At 36.9% G+C, this 17,367-nt stretch overlaps 2 protein-coding genes across 2 annotated transcripts; one reads left to right on the forward strand and one right to left on the reverse strand.

Moving 5' to 3' along the window:
• Positions 1 to 804: 804 nt before the first annotated feature.
• ggt5a (gamma-glutamyltransferase 5a) lies at positions 805 to 6,843 on the forward strand. The gene is made up of 12 exons (XM_056773496.1): positions 805 to 1,174; positions 1,920 to 2,047; positions 2,136 to 2,231; positions 2,745 to 2,934; positions 3,050 to 3,210; positions 3,356 to 3,502; positions 4,158 to 4,288; positions 4,603 to 4,787; positions 5,508 to 5,599; positions 5,702 to 5,814; positions 6,054 to 6,164; positions 6,244 to 6,843. The coding sequence occupies exons 1-12, from the start codon at positions 1,005 to 1,007 to the stop codon at positions 6,388 to 6,390; spliced, it is 1,671 nt and encodes a 556-aa protein (XP_056629474.1). The 5' UTR covers positions 805 to 1,004; the 3' UTR covers positions 6,391 to 6,843.
• Positions 6,844 to 9,316: 2,473 nt separating this feature from the next.
• ggt1a (gamma-glutamyltransferase 1a) lies at positions 9,317 to 17,147 on the reverse strand. Its single transcript, XM_056773518.1, has 13 exons — positions 16,958 to 17,147; positions 15,413 to 15,589; positions 15,188 to 15,318; positions 14,670 to 14,759; positions 14,217 to 14,409; positions 13,596 to 13,756; positions 13,347 to 13,496; positions 11,927 to 12,063; positions 11,504 to 11,691; positions 10,985 to 11,112; positions 10,760 to 10,872; positions 10,427 to 10,540; positions 9,317 to 10,333 (listed from the first exon to the last, which is right to left on the reverse strand). The coding sequence occupies exons 1-13, from the start codon at positions 16,987 to 16,989 to the stop codon at positions 10,187 to 10,189; spliced, it is 1,761 nt and encodes a 586-aa protein (XP_056629496.1). The 5' UTR covers positions 16,990 to 17,147; the 3' UTR covers positions 9,317 to 10,186.
• Between the last annotated feature and the right edge of the window lie 220 nt (positions 17,148 to 17,367).

Here is a 17,367-nt window from a genome sequence, read left to right on the forward strand (position 1 = left end):
ATATTTGATAAAAAATAAGTGTGCATGCATCCAATGCAAATTAGCTGTATACTATAGGCCTATCAAGTGTAAAAAAACTGGATGATGGCATTCGTAATTTACTGATGTGTAAATTATTTACATGCACATGAATGGGATGAAAGTTTGGATGTTGTAAAAAGCAGTGTTGCTATTAAACTTTTACAATAGAAATCCATTAGCCTATTGAAATTTGAAGGGAAAGTTCGCTAAAAAATGAAAATAATACTATGTACTCCCTCTCTAGTTGTTGCAAAAGAACACAGAGAAAGATATTTGAAAGAATTCTTGTAACCAAACAGTTCTTGACTACCATAGAACAAATGTCATGTACCTCTTCTGTTGAACACAAAAGAAGTTATTGTGAAAACAGTCATGGGGCACAACTCGGAGGTGAGTCAACGATGATTCTTTTTTTGGGGGGGGGGGGTGAACTGTCCCTTAAAAAGGGCATATATTGTGAACATGATCATTGGTTTCTTTTGACTCCCATTTGAAGCAATACCTCAGCTTTTCCTTACATGCTTGACATCTTTTGTCAAAATACCTTCAAATCCAAGTCAAAATTGTTTAACATGACTAAATCAGCCTGACCACAAAGCTAACTAAAAAGGTAGAAATGCTCCAGTTAAAAGTAACAATATCACATATTCCATCTTTACAATGAACGCACGGAAATACGATCCCATCCCCTATAGATTCTACATCAGAGGTGGAGTAAACTTGTAACAGATGTGGGGTGGTGACCAAAAAGTTGTACGTTACAACTCCGCTAGGGGTAAAGCATTGCTCCAGAAGTGCTGTCTCAAAGTAAACAAACTGAAGTTCGCCAAATGGCAAGCAGCATATGGCGCATATGTGTGCCAAATACACCTCCTTCAGCAATCCTATTTAGACACGACCTCCAGTGGTACTGCACTGTTCAACTGTGTTCTGCAGTTCAACGATAAAGTAAAAGAAGCGTGCGTGATTTGGGTCTGGTTAAAATGCCCAGACGAAAAGAAAGGACTTGCTTGTATATAAGCATCCCGGTGATATGTATTATTATCATCGTCGCAGTTGTCTGTGTAGCTCGCTTTAAACAGCAGTGCTCTGTCGGACTTTTCAAGAAAGCAGCAGTGGCGGCGGATTCGGAGACCTGCTCAAAGATCGGCCGGTGAGTGATGATGAGGAAACTACCATTAAACTACAATTTATTAGGATGTGCTATTTTTCTTTTAAAATACAGCAGGGTTACATAAAACGTGTTAGTTAAAGACGTTGAGAACTTCGTTTCTATTTTTGGAGCTGTGGTGTGGCAACTTTTTTCACATACTACAACAAATCACCTGTCTGCTATCAAACTTGCGGTGTGATGTAAAGTTAATACTTTATTAGAAAATGTTAATTATTAGGTCTACCTTAATCCCATGGGTAGCTGGGTCGGGTAAATGTCAGGACATGCCTAGAGACTTGAAGCAGCCGGCGGAATGTACACAGAAACGGTGAGGTTAATTGGGTGAAGTGTCTTCATAGGCGAGTAATCCTCTTGACACCAATCTCTGTTTTTCTCCTACTTTACTGAAGGGTCAATAGTGCTACATTCAGAGAATGGTTTCATACCACGTCCGATTTTGTTTTATTAGATTACTACAATGGGTAGAGAACTAAATATACATTTTTCTAATAGTGGAAACGTGTGGGTTACATCACACGAGTCTGTGTAGGAAGAAAATCAACCTCATAGCTTTACATAATATAAAAGCTCGCGGAAAAGTCAGAAAATGTCAAAAAAGTGTATTTAGTGATTTACTGTCAAAGTAAGAAATTAAGAGTTGAAGTTCTTTATTATGGCACAGTTACAGATCAAATTCAGATCTCTCTCTCTCTCTCTCTCTCTCTCTCTCTATATATATATATAGAGATATTCTGAAGTCTGGCGGATCAGCGGTAGATGGCGCCATTGCTACTTTGCTGTGCACGTCAATCATAAATCCTCAGAGTATGGGCATTGGTGGAGGCTCTATATTCACAATAATGGAAAAAAGTGGTAAAGTTTGAATGTAACCAAAATATAGATATTGAACACAAATCTTAATGCAATGCGTTTTTGTATGTAATGTATTCATGTATTTTAGGCAAAGTGAGAGTTATCAGTTGTAGAGAAACTGTGCCAAAGGGTTTTAAACCAAACCTTCTAGCAGAATGTCCGGAAACATTTCAGCCAAAGTCAGGTGAGACTGAAACTGTTAGAATGTGCATTTCCTGTATTATGCAATTTTCACACCGAGTTTGAGATACACTTGTAGTGGATTATGTAAGTAGTTTAATGGAAAAGAAGTCCACTAATAACAAATATGTGCATCTCCGTTTTTTTTCTTCTAGTTTTTACAAACTTGATTTATTTTGACTTTGTTTATATGTAAGTATACACAGAGCAAAGACACTACAAAAAGACATGTAAGCTCTGTTATACAAAAGTGGAGATTTGCTTACATTTATGGAATAAGCGCTATTTGGCGCATTCTCAAATCAGGCAGGTTTTGCACAAACTTGTGGAGTCATGCCGTCACTGAAGTAAAAGTGATGATGATTTTTTTCAACTCAATTTGTAATGTTAAGAAAAAATATAATAGAAATAATAAAAAGATTTTAACTAGTTATACAATTTATGGATACTTTCTGTATATTGTGACTTACATTGTGTTCTGCGTCTGTTTACACACTCTCCTCTCTCTCTATTGTAGGTGTTCATTGGATTGGTGTTCCAGGTGAGATCCGTGGATATGAGCGAGCTCATAAACTCTATGGACGCTTGCCTTGGAACAGTTTATTTCAGCCAACTATCAAGATGGCTAGAGAGGGCGTCCCTGTCGGCGATGTACTCGCTCGTTTTTTGCCTGTCCTTTCAAAAGAGAGCCCAGAATCACCATTACGGTAACAACATTCAGACTCCCCTATTGTGCCATTTCACAACAAGAACACCTTGAAAGCACATATGAATACTTTGTTGATAAATTATCAGTTCTGTCATCATGTGTCTCTGTTACAGCCAGTTGTTCCAAAATGAACAAGGCGAGCTATTAAAAAAGGGAGACATTGTGAAGTTTGTGAAACTAGCAGAGACACTTGAGATCATTGCACAAAAAGGACCAGATGCATTCTACATTGGAGACATTGGGAAACACTTAGTCAGTGATATACAAGCTGCAGGTATTTGGAAATGTAATTTTATAAATATGCATACATTTTGTGTATTTAGAATAGATTTGGATATTAGGTCAACACATGATTTAAGCCAGAATGAGTGGACATATTTTGTAGTTTGTTTACTGTAAATCTATGTTTTGTGTTTAAGGCGGGGCAATTTCTATGGAAGACTTGAAGTCATTTAAGGTGTCCGAATCGGATGCCTGGGATGTAACTTTAGGGCAATATGACATGTACTTTCCTCCACCACCAGCAGGGGGTGCTACACTTAGCTTCATACTCAACACTATGCTAGGTGTGTAAACAAATTCTTGTTGTGATTCTTTTTATATTTCATGTTTAATTTCTAGCAATTTTATGTGCTTTTGTCAGTTTATTATTTATTTGTTTTATTTTATTTTTGTATTGATATTTATGTTTAATTTAATTTATTTAGAATTTTAAGGCAAAATTCTATATTTTCGTTCAGTTTAAGTTGATTAAATAACAGTTGATAAAACTTTTTGGACTGTATCTCAAAAATAGAAAAATCTAAAAGAAACTGAAATTTACCGCAGCTGGGGTGCCAGAAATATACCATATAAATAATATTGTAATATTTATATTATAATATATTTTCTTGAAAATTTGAATTTTTTGACCATAGTTCAAAAATATGTAAAAAATCTTTAATAAAACAGTTAAATAACAGTTTTTTGGTCATTACATGTGGAAAATCTGTCAAAAAAAATGTATAATATTAAGTTCAATTACGTTTTTTCCCAGTATACAACACCCTTGCAATTCCAAAAGAATGGCCCTACACTCACATAGCAATGCCCTTTAAACACCCAGAGCGCATAGCAACACCCTGGCAACCACTCAGAAAGTGTTTTGCATGTTTACTATAAACAGTGTGAATGTCTGTTTAAGTATTTTAATTGCTACATTAAATTTTCTGTCCTTCATAGGTTATAATCTAAACCAAGAATCTCTTAAGGGTAAAGAAAAAGTGTTAACATTCCAGCGGTACGTAGAAGCCTGCAAATTCGCCAACGGGTTAAAGAAGTTCATGAAAGATCCCAACTTCTCTTCACAAACGGTACACATTGTAGGAAGATAGTCATTTGTTTCACCTTTCTAACTTTACTCCATAGTAAGCGTAATAAAGGCATGATGACCTACAACAGGCTTTGCTTCAGTAGCTCAACAGAAACATTACAGTCATTACCCTCTCTGGAGTCACTGGTGTAATCTACTGTAATGACTTAAGTGCTATGTTCAGGGGATCATTACTGCAGGCGATGGACTACCCCATAGCAATACTGTACACTGATGTTGGCCACCCACTGCTAGAGTTGGACATAAAGTGATGCATTAGATGATTAACCCAGCCTTTCTCTTTAACTTGAATAGGAAGCGGTAGAGATCATTCAGAAGCTTTTTGCGGAGAAGGTGAGGGCAAAAATCACCTCTGACCGCACTCATGATGTCGGCTACTACAACGTGACTCCGCACCTGGACTCACATGGCACGACTCATGTGTCTGTAATCGCAGAGGACGGTACGGCCGTGTCTGTCACCAGCACTATCAACTACATGTATGTGCTAAAATCCTTCAAGCAGGAAATACTGTACCACAGTCAAACATCTAATATTGACATTATTTCCATTTTATCTAAAATCTTTGTTTGAGCAAAGTAAGGAAGACCGGTGGCTGTTTTAACTCGCCTGTTATAAACAGCTAAAGTTGATAACACTTGACACCCATTCAGTAAAGTTTTCTGTCTGCATGATGAAAAGAACTGTGATCCGAGTTAGTGAGACATAACTGATTGTTGTTTCTGAAATTCATGTCAATTAGGTTTTAAACTGTTTTTTCACTTAAGGCTTTTGAATATAAAATACATCTAACATGAAACATGAAACACCCAGAAATAAAAATTCTGTCAACATTTACTCATCCTCAGGTCATTCCAAACCTGTATGACTTTATTTCTTCAGCAGAACGCAAAAGAAGATATTTTGAAGAACGTTGGTAGCGAACATTGTGCAACTTTGACTTCCATTATATGAACACAAAACCATTTCTCAAAAATCTTTCAATTCAAACACATTTCCTCTTGTGTTCCACAGACTAAAGACATGAATGACATGCTGGTAAAGATGACAGAATTTGTATATTTGTGTGAATTATCCCTTTACTGTCAACCAGCATTTTTTTAGTATCTTGTTGAACACATCTTGTCTTTTGACTTCTTCTGATCTCCCCTACAGTTTTGAAATAGTCTAAAGTGACATGTTTTATTATCTCTTCTCAGATTTGGATCCACAGTTCTCTCTCCCAAAACAGGCATCCTCCTCAATAATGAACTTATAGATTTCTGTGGGAAGACAGATAAAATTCATGCTGGTAATAAACTCAGATAAAATTTATAGAGATGGGATAATATGCCAACTTAAAATGCACGTATCAGTAAAATGTACATTTTGAATGTATGTGTCTGATGTGAAGGCGAGCAGCCTCCTTCCTCCATGTCTCCAGTAATCCTCCACTCTCCATCTGAGAAGCACACGGTGGTCATAGGGGCATCAGGGGGCAGCATGATCATCACTGGTGTGGCACTGGTGAGTTTAACCGGCACTTTAAAAGTGACTTGTGTTATTCTAACAGTACCAAACAGGGTAGTCTAACTTGGAATTGTATCCAAAGAAGTATCAGATGTCCTTCTAAACAGATGACCTTTGCTATGGGTTGAGCCAGTCGGACTGTGTAAACAAAAATGTTGTGATTCTAAATTGACGCAGTTAGTGTTAACATGCCATATTTGTTTAGTAAGCTAGTTTTGTCTAAATCTCTGTGTTAGACCATTATGAACTTCCTGTGGTTTGGCAAGAACCTGGAAGATTCCATCGCTGCCCCGGTGGTGTATGTGGACTCCAAAAATATTCTCAGCTTCGAGCCCTCCTTTGATGAGGTAAAAAGAAAACAACTGTCTAAATTGTTTACTGCTGGGCAAATCTTTTAATCGCTCCCATTTATACTCTCTACCCTAGGCAGTCGTAGAAGCACTCACCAAGACTGGGCACAAAATTCAGGGCCCACGGATGTTTTATAACGTGGTTAACGCAGTATCAAAGGAAGAAAATTGTATAGACGCCGTATCTGACTTAAGAAAAATGGGAAAAGCTGCAGGCTACTGACCTGGAGTGTAGCCGGGGACTCTTACACCAGGTGACTCTAATCCGCTGGATGCAAGTACATTACATGAATCCCTTCATAGAGTAGAGGTCACTACAGTGGACATCTAAAATCTTGAGGAATATAAAACAATACTTGAAAGCAGTGTTTCACTTTGAACATTAACTAAGTTGTCTGCGTAATGAGTGAATTTGTCCACAGTCCAACAGAGAAGATGAGTTTGTCACCGTACTGTAAAACTGAAGTGATAAGAACTTAATCTTCTAAACGTACGTAACTTAATTTCTTTACACATTTTTAGTTGTTATAAAACGTATGAAAGATATAAAGGAGCCTTTGTATGAGTAACAAACGATTTACATAAAGTCCTTTTATTATTTCTGTTTTGTTTTCACAATTTGTGTAATTAATACATTATGTCTGATATCTGAGTTATTAAAGAACTGACAACAGTTTTTACGTTTTCCTTAATTTTCATTGAGATTTCAATGTTTTGTTCAAAATGTTGTGGGTAAGAAATAAAGTCCTATGCTATTACTTTGTCTACATAAGGGTCATGTTGGTTTCTTTTAGTGTTATTTTAATTACACTAATAAAATCGATTTCCATTCTTCTTTGGCCAAATTACACTGTTAAAAATGGTGCTACACGATGCCATAAAAGAACGACTTTTAGCTGAATGTTTCAATAAAGAACCTTTAACATCTGAAGACGCCCTGTTTCACAAAATGTACTTTGCAGTGATGTACTTGTATTTTTTTCCGATTATAAAGAGGGAAATAAATGGTTCTTAGAAGAACCATTTGGGGAACCAGTATTGGTTTTTATATGCCGCCTTTTTTAAGAGTGTACCCTTGTCAGTTATCCTGTGAGATCAAGGGACTTCACCCGTGACAATATTGCTTATTTGTTATAAGGTTTCCTTAGTTTAATTCAGTGCTTAAAAAAAATCGATATCTGAATCATTTTCAATCAGATTTGCATTTTAATTCTGTCAAAGCATGTTTTAATGATGTGCAATAAGAGCCTGCAGCGTCGCACTATCGATTCTGTGGATTGCTGACCGCCCGACAGAGGTTCTTGGCATCCCTCGATAGGACTGGAGTGTGCAGATGGATGGTCAACGGGAATGTTTAGCTCAGCTGCTTATCAATGATTTCTCCACAGCATGATGCCATGCATTTCTTTATAATTAACATTCAAAGTGCTGAAAACAGGATCTGCCTGACTCATAAAACTGCACAGTTAGATCCCATTGCAGGCTGTGAACAATGCCTGTGATTGGATTAGCTTCAGCGTCGCAATAGATAAGACAAACTGAGCATTATGAGCTTTATTTATTTTGGAGCACAAGAATAAACGCTGTCATGTAATGGCTTGGCATAACTTAAAGTGCCAGTCAGCACACACGTGATGCTGTGAAGTCAAAAGCCCAGTTTTCTATTTCAAGACCATAGGGGAGCTTTAGATCTGAATCTGCCTGCTGGTACCCACATTATTCTCAACCTTTATTTCATCCATCCTTGAGCTGAGACCATATGGACACCAAAGGGGTTTCCTGTCTGACCGTAAAATTATAGCATAGACAAAACATACAGACTGTCTGAACATGAGGGGAAGAAGACAAAACAGCTGTCAGACATTTAGATGTTCTCTTTTGTGTGTCAATCAGTGGATTTTTTTGTCATTCAAAGTGTAATTGTGTCCCTAAACTCTTTTCAGAACATGCATGCCCGCTCCAGAATATGTGCCTGCTCAACAAAGCTCCTTCACAATGAATTATGAGCATGCATTTGAGACCAGTCTCCTCACAGAAACTAGTTTTAAGGATTTTGTAGATTTTTTGCTTCCTTGAATACTTTTATTCAGCTTTTTTCTCTGCTGAGTTGAGTAAACACACTTACACACAGCCTGAGGCGGATGTGGAGCTACAAGTTCCCACAGGCTGCAGAACTATGGCATTATGTGTACAATATATAAATCTATGTCAAATAAAACCTCACCCAATTAAAGCTTTTTTGGAAATGTATGTGAAAATGTATCTTATTAGAGATTTGTAGAAAATCTGTTCTGTTTGCTGTAGTATTCTAACACGACTCAACCAATAGTGTGAGTAAGGGGGGTTGAGTGAGTAACGTCTGTATAAAAACAACTATTAAGAAAATATTAGACGCACTGTTTAATTAAAATGTAAAAAAATATAATTACAGACCTAATTAAAAGAAAACTTGTAACTTAAGAAATTAATAGTATTTAAAAAAATATTTCAAGCGATGTCAACATCATTTAAAAAATGCTTAAAGATACACACAAGCATTTACACTTCAAACACAATTTCAGTGCTTTACAACACGTTTTTCACAATTGCGTATGATGAAAATGTGTATGATTTTCTGGCAAAAACTGGAGACGGAACATTGTGGTGCTATATTCAGATCATAAATAAGTAAAATAATTTGGGAAACGTAAACGTTTGTGCTTTTAGAATCTAGAATCTACTGCGGCAATTTAGAAAAAAACATTTATCTATCTAGAACTGTGGCTTCCCCATTTGCTTTAAAGTGTTTATATTGGACAGCTTTGCATTTGTTGACTCAAGTGGCCAATGTACAGTATATCTTTTTGAACATGTAGTTTTTCTACATTTTTTAATTCAAGCTGATCCATAGATTCAATTTGTAAAATATGTTAAATTAACACCAATAGCTAAATCTTGAGTATGTATATACACAAAATGTATTTCACAAATTACATCGCACATCAGTGTCACGTCATGATGAAAAAGTAACAGCTCTAAAATGACGTCTCCTTTATGAACCTGGGCACTAAATAATGTCATTTTTGACAGTTTAATGAGTTTAAAGACACTTTTGATGAGTTACATATACAAACATTTCAGGAACAGTGTCAGATAACTTGATTGAGATGGATACTGTTATTGCAGCATTTTATTATGAATGGCTCAAGTGTCAAAAATCATAAGAATGATTTCATAAGAATCATAAGACATCCAGCTTCCTATTTATACAATTATTATGATGGTTGTCTCTCTATTTTTCTTTATTGACATCTCATACACATATTAGTGAAACATTCACCTTGATAGAATTATGACAGAATGTTCTACACATTCTTATTTTTTCTTGTATATACCTGCCATGAGAAAAATACAGCCCCACTACATCAATATAATGTTATTCAAGTATTACATTAAAAATATGCAATTTTCAAAACTAAACCTGTGGCTGTTGGGCATTTTTTATTTGAACTTACACATTGTTTTGGAACGGCCATAATAAATGACTGTGTCAACATTATTTTACAATAAAAACCTGTACAATGAAAACTGATATAATACAGGTACCCAACATCTTCTATACACTTACAGTAGTCAATCTCACATCGTCTCTACACACAAAAGCAATAAATAAGGCTGGTAAAATAATGGACATTTAGTACCATTCAGTAAGAATCAGGCACTATTTATGCCAATGTGAAACAAACATTCTTCACATTTTTTTCGTAAATAAATACAGGGAGTATTTGTGCATTGTCGTCTGTTGATCATTGAGCTTAAATGACTATAGTTCATAAAAAAATGGAATAATCAATATGTCATCTTTTGCCAACATACAGTATGTAGTATTCCACACAGTGCGCAATGGTAAAGAATAATCAAAGAGTCTTCACTTTAGGTGAACTTTCTATTCATAGATGTACAATACACCTCTGAATTTGCTTATTTTGGTGTTCCTCTTGACTGAATCACCAAAGATCGACAGATAGTGAAAAGCACATTCAGTATCCTGCAGGATAGCCGCCTTTTCTGGGGTCACTTTCAGCACAGATTTTGTCCCCTTGACGTACAACCGCCTGGACCACTGCTCCTGGAGTCACCTGAAGTTCTGTATTGTGATTCTTCTGAGCCAAACCATCAAGAACGCTCTGTACCATTTTAGTCCACATACACAAACACATGTAAACAACATACAGGTTGAATAATCAATATTCTTATAGCTGTAGACAGTCATCTCAAACCTGCTCAAAGTTCTGCTCCACCACAGTCATGTTTGGTTTAAGCTGATTGTGAACCCTGGGCTCTGTGATGGCTTTCTTTAAATCATAGTTGAAGAAAAGGTAGTTCAAAATCACCTGTGTTGAGAAACACAGAAGTAATGACGTAAGACTGCGCTGAAAAATATGTTTTCATATTTATAAAATAATTGTGAATTGACAAACATTATTTTCTTTACTAAAGACCCTCGATTTTAAGAGCTATTTAAGATTCTTAATTTATTGAGATAAAGCTTGCTGTGTGCTGTACAAATATCATGTTGATCAAAGGTTTTTTGGAAAATTATTTATGCCTACCAAAGCTGTTGCCGTGGTGATTTTCGTCCCACCTGAAGCCCCGACCACCATTTTGACTCTGTTGTGTTTGTCAAATATTATCGTGGGACACATCGAGGAAAGGGGTCTTTTACCTTGAACAGAAAGAGCAGACAAAAGCAGCATGTGCAAACATTCCTGCGGTTAAATTTTAGCTGTAACAGTCTTATTACATTTTAGTATAAAAATAACATGTAAGTGTCTCACCTGGCTGAATGAAGTTGTTGGGTGAAGGAGGAATCCCAAAGCCATTGGTAATATAAGGAGAGCTGAAGTCGTCCATCTCGTCATTAAAAATAATGCCAGTTGAGCGTGACATCACTTTAGACCCAAAACTATAACACCACGAAAAAAACACAATGTCGAGATGAGCTTACATGTCTAAATTTGAAATTTAGAAGGGTTTTAGAATTTAGCTAGATTAACCGAGTCACTCTGGGCCCTATTTTAAGTGCATGGTCTGAAGCACATGGCCCAAGTGCACTTAGCATGTGTCCAAATCCACTTTTGCTAGTTTCACAACAGAAAAAAAACGTTGGCGTGTCAGGCACATGGTCCAAAAGGGTTGTGCCAATTCTCTTAATGAGTCAAGGGAATTTTGGACATGCAAATTATAACTGCATTGGGCTGAAACCGGCAAAGAACACTTGTATCACGTCTGGCCGTATTAAAAACCCAGTAAAATCAAAGTATTTTACAGTGTAGGGCTCTGAGTGTTTCTCTCACTAGAGGTTGATAGTGCTGGTGGCTGCCACAGCGCTCCCATCTTCCGCTATGACTGACACATGAGCCGTGCCAGAGTCATCAGGTACAAAGTACTCAGGATCGTAGTAGGTGTCCGGATGAGTGGTGTCATCTGTGATCCTGCTCCTGATGTTGTCTGCAAAGTAGTCGGAGGTCATGTTTTGGATGAGCTGCGGACAGAGATAATCCAGACAAGATTTACAAGAGAGCTCGCAAGTGTAAAGCTGATGACCCTGAGAAAATAATGCCTACTGTTGTAGAAGTTACTATCAAGGGCTCTTAAAGCCTCTTCACAGATCTTGAGCAATATTGAAGTGGATGAGACCAGACTGGTTTCGACTCATTGAAATCGAAGGGGTGAATCAGTTTACCTATAATTCCTTTTGTACAAAACGTTTTACTCACGTCAGTGATGTTGAGGTAACGTGGGTCTCCTAGTTTACTCCTCTTGGCGTAAGCAAATCGAAACGCTTCTACGATTCGATGATATGTCAAAGTTTTCGTCTCCGCTGTGGAAACACTTCTGTCTGAGAAGTTGTACCCTAGAAAAGAAGTGTGTTGTCTGAGTTTGGGCACTGGATTGCAGTATGACATATTGATGCACTTTATTTGTTCTGTTAAACACAAAAGAATATATTTTGAAGAATTTGGGAAAACAAACAATTCTAGGGCATCTTTGACTGCCATTTTTCGACTACTCCAGAGATCTCAGTTGCTAACATTCTTCTAAAAATATTTCTTTGAGTTCAACAAAACAAAGAAATTGTTACAGGTTTGGATTACCTTGACAGAATTTTCATTTTTGGGTGAACTATTGGTTCACGGGTCTCAGGATGTCACAGTGACCAACCAGAGTGTCCTTGTGCTCCACCTGGACTGCCAATTCTTAAAACATTTCCCATAAGCCTTTGGACTCATGAATCAGTATGGCATACACCTGTGTCTTGTTACCTGTTGCACTTCTGTATATTTAAACCCAGTTTACACATCTTTACTAACATTGGTTTTTCGGTTTACAGCTGCTTTTGTTTTGTTACTCAGTGCTCTGTTTCAGGTTTTTTTATTGTTCGGACTGATCTGTGTATGACCTCTTTATGTTTTAGCATTGTGCCTTGGATTACCCTTTTAAATAAACTTTGTGTGGATCCTCACTTCTGTGCCTATGCAAATCTCAACACATGACTAGTTATCATTTAAAATTTCATTTGAGACTGAAAGAAGTCATATACATCTGGGGTGACATCACCTTAAGTATAAAGTCAATAATTTGGGTTGTACTTTTCCTTTTAAATTGTAACATTTGAGGCACTAGTGCGTTATTTTTTATTATATTATTATTTTAAGTGTATGCCGTATAACCCATGTACTTCCGAATTACAAAATTCTGAATGTCTGAATATGAACATTCATGCACAACATGACAAAACCTGCCTTTATGAATAAGGCATCCGTTAGTCTAACTCAATGGATTACACATAATACTAAAGATCTGACTAAAGGATATTACCTAACAAGACAAGATTTCTACTTCGGAAAACATATCTACTTAGTCACTCATAAGCTACTCAGTCACTTGAAAAATGGCTAAAATCCTTTACAGTAAGCATGACGTAAGTACGACAGGTGCTTTCAACCTGCCTATTAAGGGTGGTTTTTAAAAGCAAGCAGATTAGTTTTAAACCGATGATACAGTTTCTTTATAAACACTGTTGCAAACTATAGGCTCAGCGCTGGCTATTCAATATTTTTGCTAACATCATGAATTTTGTATTATGGATGTCCTTACACACGCACCCGTCCCACACAGATATAATATCAGACTCACCATCCACTATGTTGAGAATGAGCGCGAGCACAGGCCCACTGGATGGTGCGTCGGGAACGTAGATGGTATACTCGCCCACGTTTACTTTCAATGGGCTCTCATTCAACACTGGCTTATATTCCATGAGGTCCTCGAGTGTTATGATCCCTCCTGCATTACCAGCAACAAAGCACTCATGATTTGCATATTTTGTTAAAAAGAGATTAGTTGACCCTCAACACATATGTAGGATCAAAAACGTGAAATGACCTGCAGCCTGGATATCATCTGCTATGTTCTTGGCCATTGTCCCGTTGTAAAAAACATCCGGCCCTTCTTCTGCTATTCTCTCATAGGTGTCAGCGAGTACGGGGAAACGAATAATATCATTTTCCTTCAGGAGATTTTTGTTTTTGTCACAAAAAACTTCACTTGAAAGCAGAAAAGACGAGACGCAAGATCACAATGAAGTCACAAAACTTAAATAACTAACAGTTATACAGAGCAAATGATACGAATCAAATTAAAGGGAAAGTTCATCCAAAAATTTTAATCTGTTTTCATTTACTCAACCTTTCGTCATTTGAAACCTGTATAACTTTCTTTATTCTGCAGAACACAAAAGAAGATATTTTGAAGAATGTTGGTAACCAAACACAGTACACATTCGCTTCTATTGTTGTTCGGTTACCAACATTCTTTTGCGTTTCCAGAATAAAGTCGTACAGGTTTGAAATGACAAAAGGATGAGTAACTGATGCTATACAGTACTTTAGCACAGATGTCATGTGCATTTTCCTTAATGATCTAGACAGCTGCCACTCAGCACATTTTAAATGTTTTTTGTCATTTTCTCTAAAACTGACTTGTTTACAATAGAAAAATTCTCACCACATTGACTCATCCCCCAGAATTGATTCCTTGTTCTTTGCAATGGCATTGGCCAAAGCTCTGCCGATTGGGAAACCATTGCGTGCCAACGCTATACTGGGCTGAAACAGTTCCCTCCACGGCAGTTTCCCGTGTCTGTTGTGTGCCATCTCGTAACCCCGAATTTCTCCTGGTATGGCTATAGACAATCCTCCTGACATTCAAACAAAATAATTGAAATATTAATCATGTCAAAGTGATTTATAGCTGCTAAAAACTGACCAGTTGTATGAACACTTTTGAGAAATATGGGACATAATATGTGATGACATGAAAATTTAAAGTATCACTTGTAAGCAGAATATCCGTTTTGTGTGTCTTTCCAATCAAGCTGTAATTTTGTCAGTTTTTCTGGATATGATTACATTTTTGGGAAAATCGTTAGCATGAAAAGTGTGTTTCGAGTTGAAGTACCTTTCCGCGACAGCTGAGTGTTATTGCCAAACATGTTCTCTGTTGAGTTCATGGGAGCAGTTTCTCTGGCATCAATTGTCTCCACCTTTCCTATGGGTTAAAACATCAACATTTTAAATATTCGGTCTATATGTCAAGATTTTGAAAAGTTTTTCCTAAATTGGTATTTAGTCATTGTAACCATGACATCATGAGCTCATGATGACCTAGTAGTTAAAGGTGTGGTTTCCTGAATAAATTGTCAGTTATTTGAGCAAGAGTGACGCAAGACATAGTTGATCTATGTGATGAATTAGGCTGAGTCATTACAGTCAAGCAAGACTTGATATGAATCAGAAAAGGGGCTTCTGCTGGAAGCTTGTCCTTTTGGTGGTGTTAATCTAGTGTAGGTAGGAGATAATCTACTAAGGTTTCACGTATGTTCCATAAATTCAATTTTTATAAAGATACAAATTAAGTGATAAAATGTTAATATGTCTGCCTAATGCATAAATGTACATGTTTCTGTACAGGCTTACCTGTCGATGCATTATATATGGTGAAGAACAGCCCTCCTCCGATACCCATACTGTGTGCATTGAACAGCCCGACACACAACAAAGCTGCAATAGAAGCGTCGACCGCTGATCCGTTCCTTTTCAAGATGTCCCTGCAAAGAAGAGTGATATGTGTGTATACGATTAACTATCGATGACGCTCATATTGCCTTCAACAAACATGACGCGGGGTCTGGGAACTCCCACCTTCCGACCTCAGAACACTTCCCGGCGTCTGCCGCCACGGCCGCTTTGGAGTAGAAATGGTTAGAGGAAGGGATGAGTCTTGTGTTCCTGATCCCCAAAAATACTCCCAGGAAAAAGCCCAATGCAGCCACAAGCAAGACCACCATCCCAGCAATAAGAGACTTCTTGACCATTTTCCTGATCGAATACAAAATACAGAACGTCTCAGAAAAATTATTTGACAGTGTAGTCTGATGTGCTAATAATTCAGTTTGTTTGTTGCTTTGTAGACTGCGATTCGCTGACATCCATAGATCTACCTTACAAAATATGTCATGTCAGTAACTCCATCATGAGTTTGACAATACTATTAGAAAGAAACTATTGATGTCTGTGTATGAATACAAGTATGATGTCAGTGTATGGAAAATTATGTACAGCCGCAATAAAAATGAGTGACCGTTCCATTCATATTTCAATCAGCATTCAAGATTTTGTGGCCATTCCAGTCCAGTGTCTGTTGAATTTCAACAAATCAAACCTCAGGAGTGACATTAAGTCATCAAACAACAATGCGATACTGACAGCATGACAAGACACATGAAAACTGTGCTAAAATTAAGGTTATCGCATGGGAAATTCCAACATTATGGACGTGACATTTTGCGTTATGGAGGTGAAATAAAAATGCTCAGAGAATGAATTTGTTATGATTATATTGAACCATCTGTTTATATTTTACTGAACCCTTGTTGATAGAGTCTAAACATCAAAAAATCTCAGTCTATGAAATAAACGTTATGGATGCGACTAAAAACGGACACGTTTTTTGGGATCAGATAAACTTTGTAGGATTTCCGTAAAATAATATTCACAATCCTGAAGCAATAATACCCAATGAATGGAGAATGGATGCCTCTTTATAGAACAGAAAATAGTTACTTTTTATTCATTTTCATGTGTCCATTTATGAGGAATGGATGAGTATGTAGAGTTATGGATGTGACAATCCTGAAAATGGCACTTACTTGGCTATAAAAATCATGGACTAAAATAAAACAAATGCCTTAACAGACTTGAAGAGAGATCTCACATGGGTATCTGAACCACCACAGTTTCAAATCTGTGCGGTTACCACGGTAAAAACCGCTGGTAAAAACAAAAAATTTACGTGGTAAGGTTGACATTTTCAAGGAAATGCCCACACATATCTTCTGAAAAAAACCAGAGCATCATTTCTCTTATTCTGTTATATGACCTGTTTCTCCAGTTTTCATTTTTTGCAAATAAATGTAAATATAAACATTCGTTTAATAAAATTTTGGGAAAAATTGTTACTAAACAGAATAAAACAAAAGTAATCGTTCAGCCTATAAACGCACACCTATAAATGGTAAATTCAGAACTGTTTTGTTGACTTTTTTCCGCAGCTGTACAGGCATGCAAAGTTATATTATATACAATTATGAACTGCTAGATTTTTTTAAAAGAAACAATGGCAAAGATCCATCTGTCCCTAAAAAGACCCCAACCAATAAACCCTAAATGGAAACTTCTATAACATACCTCGGCGATGATGATTTTCTATGATGAGCCATAATTCTGGTCCAGAAGCTGAAATATTTTTTCTCAAAGTGGATTATCAAAGGCAATATAAGATAGAACGGTGACTGAGGACAGATACAGTATAAGCTGTGCTCATCAAAATGTACCTGTAAGGGTTATGAATCAACCAGGTACCAAGCTTAACTGGTGATTGGCCAGCCAGACAGGATAATTTCACATAAATACTGTGGACATGCAAGACAGGTATTACTCATGCATAATTTCCTCACCTTGTTTTTAAGAGTTTAACAGCTTAAAGAGATCAAACGAATGAAATCTTATTCACAAAGCCTACACTTCACCCGTATGCATCATACAACACTTTTGTAACTTATACAGTTAAAGCAAACATTTGATATACAAAGACAAGC

Source organism: Triplophysa dalaica, chromosome 18, assembly GCF_015846415.1.
Source record: "Triplophysa dalaica isolate WHDGS20190420 chromosome 18, ASM1584641v1, whole genome shotgun sequence".
NCBI classification, from domain to species: Eukaryota; Metazoa; Chordata; class Actinopteri; order Cypriniformes; family Nemacheilidae; genus Triplophysa; species Triplophysa dalaica.